The sequence below is a fragment of the Calidris pugnax genome, unplaced genomic scaffold, assembly GCF_001431845.1.
Source record: "Calidris pugnax isolate Ruff unplaced genomic scaffold, ASM143184v1 scaffold24, whole genome shotgun sequence".
NCBI classification, from domain to species: Eukaryota; Metazoa; Chordata; class Aves; order Charadriiformes; family Scolopacidae; genus Calidris; species Calidris pugnax.
The window spans coordinates 14,688,512-14,694,343 of NW_015090922.1; the positions used below are offsets into that span (position 1 = coordinate 14,688,512).

The 5,832-nt window shown below is 39.4% G+C and overlaps 1 protein-coding gene across 5 annotated transcripts in view; it reads right to left on the bottom strand.

The window, feature by feature from the left end:
• DAAM2 (dishevelled associated activator of morphogenesis 2) overlaps positions 1–5,832 on the bottom strand; it is a 217,830-nt gene that overhangs the window by 65,699 nt on the left and 146,299 nt on the right. For all 5 annotated transcript variants that reach the window (XM_014950958.1, XM_014950957.1, XM_014950954.1 and 2 more), the window contains one exon: positions 3,037–3,370. In XM_014950958.1, the coding sequence (XP_014806444.1) occupies positions 3,037–3,370 (334 nt within the window). The remainder of the gene's footprint in view (positions 1–3,036; positions 3,371–5,832) is intronic.

Consider the following 5,832-nt stretch of genomic DNA (forward strand, 5'->3'; position numbering starts at 1 on the left):
AATCGCACCTTGCTCCTCCTGCCCCTCCATTTATTACTGGAGATAATAACACCCCTTCTCTGAAGGAGTTGGGAGGAGGAATCAGTTGGCTATTTTAAGGTAACCAGGTCCCATTATGCCATACATACCTATAAAAATCCCCTGAAAAAAAAAAAAAAAAAAAAGAAAAAAAAAAAGAAAACAATTTGTGTCGGGGAAAAACAGATCTGGAACAGTGTTTCTTCCATTACCTCCTGATTCCTCAAAGTACTGTGCTGGTCATCACAGATGATGTAGAGAGAGTGGGACACTCAGATTTACTGCAATCTGCAAGAGGGGAAAATAAATCCAAACACAGACTATACAAACAAAGTGCCAGCTTTCATAAATGAGGAGGGATAAGTTGACAGCGAGGTGGCTGAAGGGGACGAAGAATATTACTAAGCACTGTTGTCACGAAGGCAATTTAAGAAAGCGCAACAATTGCACTGATGTTGTCAGAGATCAGCGTTAGCTGTAAATTATTTATTGGACATTCCAATAAAAGTGAGCTCAGTAGAGTTTCCAGAAAGCCCCATGCTTTTTACTTCATAAGAATTGAGTCTTATTTCCAGAACTGAGCATCTGAAATTATTCTCCTCTTAGGTATTGTGTCTCTAATTTGGCCATTGTATTACAGAGCTAGATCTAGAGAAAGACTGACCCATATCTTTACAGTTCCCTGTTTTCCTTCTCCCACCCCATTAGAATTAGTCTGCAATAATGAACCAGAAAGTCACAGTGCTAAAGGAATAAATTCCTTCTCTGCACATTCAAAGTATATTTCTCCTGTTCCTACAGTTTAGTTCATTTTTTATTACTTTTCACAGAAAGAATTCTCATATTTTGGTTCTGCCAGATCTCCAGTTGTGGGGGATCACTTTCAATATAAAAGTGATTAGGTGTGGCCAGTTAAAGTCAACCTAAAGCTGAAAGCTCTAAACCATTTGGACACTTCAATACACTCAGTGATGCTACTAGTTGCCCAAGCTACAGGAAACACATCCACAAGAGTTCAGTTTGAAACCTTAAGGATCTCTTAAGATATCTGCAAAATCTGGGTTATGAAGATTACAGTCAGGACTAGTATAAAGAAAAAAAAAGGCTTTCACTGGCTTTCATTGTACACCACATCTTTGAAGTTTACAGTAAAAGCATAGAATAAGAGTTATCAGTTCACCCTTTTCTTAAAATGGCCTCCCACAGTCAAGTTACACTGGATGCTTCTCTTGATAATAAGCTGAAAGACTGTTCTGAGACACAGGTGTGAGAGAGCAAGTGGCAAAGAGATATAACACTGTCTTAGCTGATAAATCCTGGAGTATCAGAGAGCCTTCCACTAAAATGTAAGGAAGACCATGACCACATTTGTTTCATCAACATTTAAAATAATCCCCAGTCTCTCTGTTAGATGAAAATGACTGAAGATGGATGAGGAATGTCTTTGAATGAATCTTTACCTCCTCAAAATTACACTTAAGCTATTGCTTTGTGTACTGGAAAATCCCATTCCAGCATCTAGACACGAGTTAGAAATTGCAAACAAGAACACATCCCATCTACTAAATCATTTTGGAGTTTGGGTGGGGATTTTTCTTGTTCTGCTTAAGCAAGAAGAGAAGAGACAGTATCCATTCATCTTTAATTTTTTTCCCCAATAGAAAAGCATTTTGTCAAAAGCAAGCATTTATGCAAAGTACTGTTTCATGAATGTGAGAGTTAGTAAGCATCTGCAAATCATTACACCAGATTCCTCAAAAGCTCACGAGACCTGCGCTACCACACTTTGTCCTGCAATGCCTTATCAGTCATTCAGTAAATTGCAAACCAACTTAAAAAAATGAAGAAAAGAAAAAAAAAAGAGAGAGAGAGGACCCAAAGCAGAGACACTGAGTAAACTCAGGTCTATCTTCCACATGGGCTTATTAAGCAATCACTTGGTCAAGTAAGGACAAGTTAACACAGGACCACAACTGTTGCCAGGGCTGTGAGTTACCACTGTTTTTTGCTGAGCATCTAAGGTCACCCCCATCTGTCTCCAAGGTATACAAGAATGTCAGATTAATTCAGGAAGGATTCTCCTTTTCAGATAATGACTAGAGAGCAAGCTGGATGGGGCAGTGCACATAGAGGGGTGGACCTGGCAATGCTACGTATAGGTTAATACCAAACCAAGATCTCCTGCATACCAGTTTCAGGTCTGAGTCACAGCCAGTGAACCCCACAGTGCATTCAGTCCAAACAACAAACATTGGCAGCTACTGTTCATGATCACAGACTGTTTCGCCATTCACTTTTACAGTCATTGCTTGTTGTAGCCCCAAATCCACTCATGCATTAGCTGGGGAGGAGGATTCTGTTATATCTTTTTGTAAAGGTGCTCAGTTCACTAGGAAGAGGAACTTCAAATAGCAGCCAACAGTATCCACAATGAAAGCCTATCAATGATCCACTGACCTACCTCAAGGTCTCTGAGACTGAGATTCCCTTCTGTGTTCTGAATGGGAGATACCTGAGCCAACAATTGCTAAGTGGTGACGTTTCACAAGTTGATTGCTAAGTGTCAACTGAAGTGCCTTCACTGTTCATTATTTAATCCACTGTCTCTATTATTTAATCCACAACTTTTTTGTTACTAATTTAAGGTTTTAAAATTAGTACAGAGGCTCCTGGAATTCCATGGCTTCAGCTTCTAGCGTAGAACAAACGATTACCACCCCAGAAATACCATCAGGGTTGAGTAGGAACAGAATTAGCAGCTTTCATTTAACAAAGCAAGCCTCCATTTTAAGGTAAAATATAGGAGATTTTGAATTAGCATTCATGACAAGCAATCGGGTCTTGGAAAAAAAAAAGTATATAGGCTGATAATCCATATAAGGAAGTGCCCTTCTTAAAACAAAATGAGAAGTATTTCCTTTTTACTACCTAGCAAGTTTGCAATACGTGCATTGTAAAAATCACCCCCTGCAGAGATTCATCATACTGGGTATTTCTGGCAAAGTATCTTCCTTGTACCTGGAATCTTGTCCTTTCTGCAGCATAGACTTGGTAGTGAAGCATGGCTTGCAAGACCTTCTTGTGACCATCTGGTACCAAGCAGACAGCTCCTAGGATCTCCAGCACAGCAATCTTGGTCTTAATGTTCTCAGTCCGTAAGCTCTGGGAGATGATGTTGATACTCTCTGGATGAGCCAGGACATGAGCCCGTCCTTGGGAGTTGTTCATCAGTGCCTTGATACACCCTATAACGGATGTGTGTATACGGCTCTCTGAGGTCTCATAGTCCATGCTCTTCAGGAAGTTCAGCAAACAGCTCAGGCCATCCAGCTCAATAAACCTTGTCACAAACCTAAAAAAAAACGCCAAACAGCAAACAGGTAGGAAAAATAAGGAAAGCAGACCAAAGGTAATTTATTCAAATGATACCATATCATTCAACCCTGTATCTGTAAAAGCTGGTTAGTTTTTATCATACGGTTCACAGAATAATTCCCTGGCATTTAAGAAAAACAAAATGAAGCAAGCACACAAACAAAAAAAGAGAGAAAACAGACCAGCTAATAATGCTGTGTCGCATAGTTTCAGAGTAAGTATATTCTACCACTTTATGACCCCACTGTTGGGTCGCTGTGTTCTTTGTTGCAGTTACCACCACACACCTGCCGTGGTCCACCCCAATAGTTGCTGCGTTTTCAATGCTGAATGGATTCTTTCAAATTGCTGCATCTTACATACATGCTAATACACACAAGATATATTTTCATAGAGACTCATCACCACACTTTTGAGTTCAGATTGTCTTGAAAACCATTTTTAGACTTAGGTCAAACTTTTAGCCAATACTACTTATAAGGCTGCCACCTCCAGGAGTGGGTACACTGACAGAGGCAAACTCTTTACCACTGTGTGTGTCAGCTGCACTGACTTCACACTCTGATCCCATGATATACATATAAGAACACATAAAGTTAAAGTTTAAAACATGCATGTTCTGCTGTAAAAGGCAAAACTCCTATAATGGCTTTGGCTGCATTTTTTGTTGTTTGATTGGGGTTTTTTTGGTTTGAGGAGGTATATTAAAGATGGAACAGGTACACAGTCAACCTGCAGTAGCAAAATGTACAGTAAAAACTTCATAAATAGATGAAATACAGAATTAATCAGCTACCAAATGACACATGAAGACTGAACCTATAGTAGGACAGGCTTCTTTTGGTTATTGACATTACTAGAGTTCTGTTTCTATCGTATTCTACCATAAAATTTCTCTTTCTTCAGGTTAAGATTATGGAAACTGAAGATGAAAACAATATAGGAGAAAGTCCTTGGAAAAATTTAAGGTTTTGTTGAAACCCAGGGTTAAAAAAATCCAGATGGGTCAAATTAGACCATGCAGACAGCCTCCTAGATAAATCAATAGAAATTAATGGAATTATATTAGTCAGTTCAGACCAATCATTCTAGCCATGTGTCACTTAGAGTTCCCAGGCTTAAAAATGGGGATTCAAAGATATGAAAAGGGCTGCAAATAATTTCTCTAGATCCCTTTGTTTACCTCCTGTCTCCTCTAGCAGGTTGTTCAGGTAGGTGCACTTTTTTAGAATGTCTAAATGCAAAGCCATGTGAATTACATTTGAATTTCAGTGTACCAAAATGTACACCAACAGTAATATGTCCATGACCATGCTCTAAAGAGCATAATGTAGAAAGACACTTCAAACAAATGAAAAGGTTGTTAACAATTTCCGCCTGTGTACCAAATTAAGAATACCAAGTCTGTGTCATTTTGCTTTTACCCAGCCCCTCTTCTTCCATGCTGGATACTTCCAGAAAGATAATGTGTTATCTTTCTCTTTTCTATCCTTAAGTGAGATGTTGCTCCTAATATGCAACAGTAATGGAAGCACCATACTGAAAGACTGAATTACCCTGGTCTCTGCTTATGTCTCTGCACCAGCAAGACAAACCTGAGCCATACTTATATATCTCCTGGATTATATGGACTTGACATATCCATGATCTTCCAGTGGTTGCACCCCACACCACACAAGAGTTTTCAGGGCCTACCTGAAAGCTCCGGTCACTATGCTGACGGATTTGCCAACTTTCAGCTTGTTTGGGCCAACAGTTTGACCAGAAACATGGCAAAGCCTGGTGCTTTCAACAGAGTTTCAGTCTGAGGTTTGGGTTTCATTCAAAAATCAAAGTGAATATCAGAGCTTACAAGCACATACAGGAGCACATGCATACCAAAAATGAAAACAAGATTTAGTTGAACCCTGCTAAGACAATCCGCCAAGTTTCACACAGGTCTGATTGCACATTCTTTGGATGCATCATCTTGTCTGTGCTAACAAATCATAGGAGCAAAAGCCTCTCTGCCTCCAGGCCAGTGAGTAGGATTAACATTGTGCACCAGGAATTTGGTAACTCACTCAAAGCAGTTTGTTATTTAAACTGATTATAGAAAGATTTAAACTTAGTTCCATTTTTGTAATGCATTTAGCTCCTAGCATGCCAAAGAAGACCAAAATGAGTGTATTCATGGCTAAAAGAGTTGCTGCTAAGGAAGCATTTGGAACTAAAATAAGCACAAACTCAACTTGTTCCCAATGCGGTACCAATGACTTCTGAACATTTCTCTAACCCTGGGCCTAAAGAGCAGAGTTGCTCTTTGCCTCTACTATAGAGAAACTAGTTTAAAATCTCCTTCTCCTCCTCGCCTCCAAAGTTCAGTTCTATGAATCCATTCTATATCTTAGCTATTCCCTCTATCTTTTAGGGGAGGGAGTAAAAAAAAAAAAGCGGGGG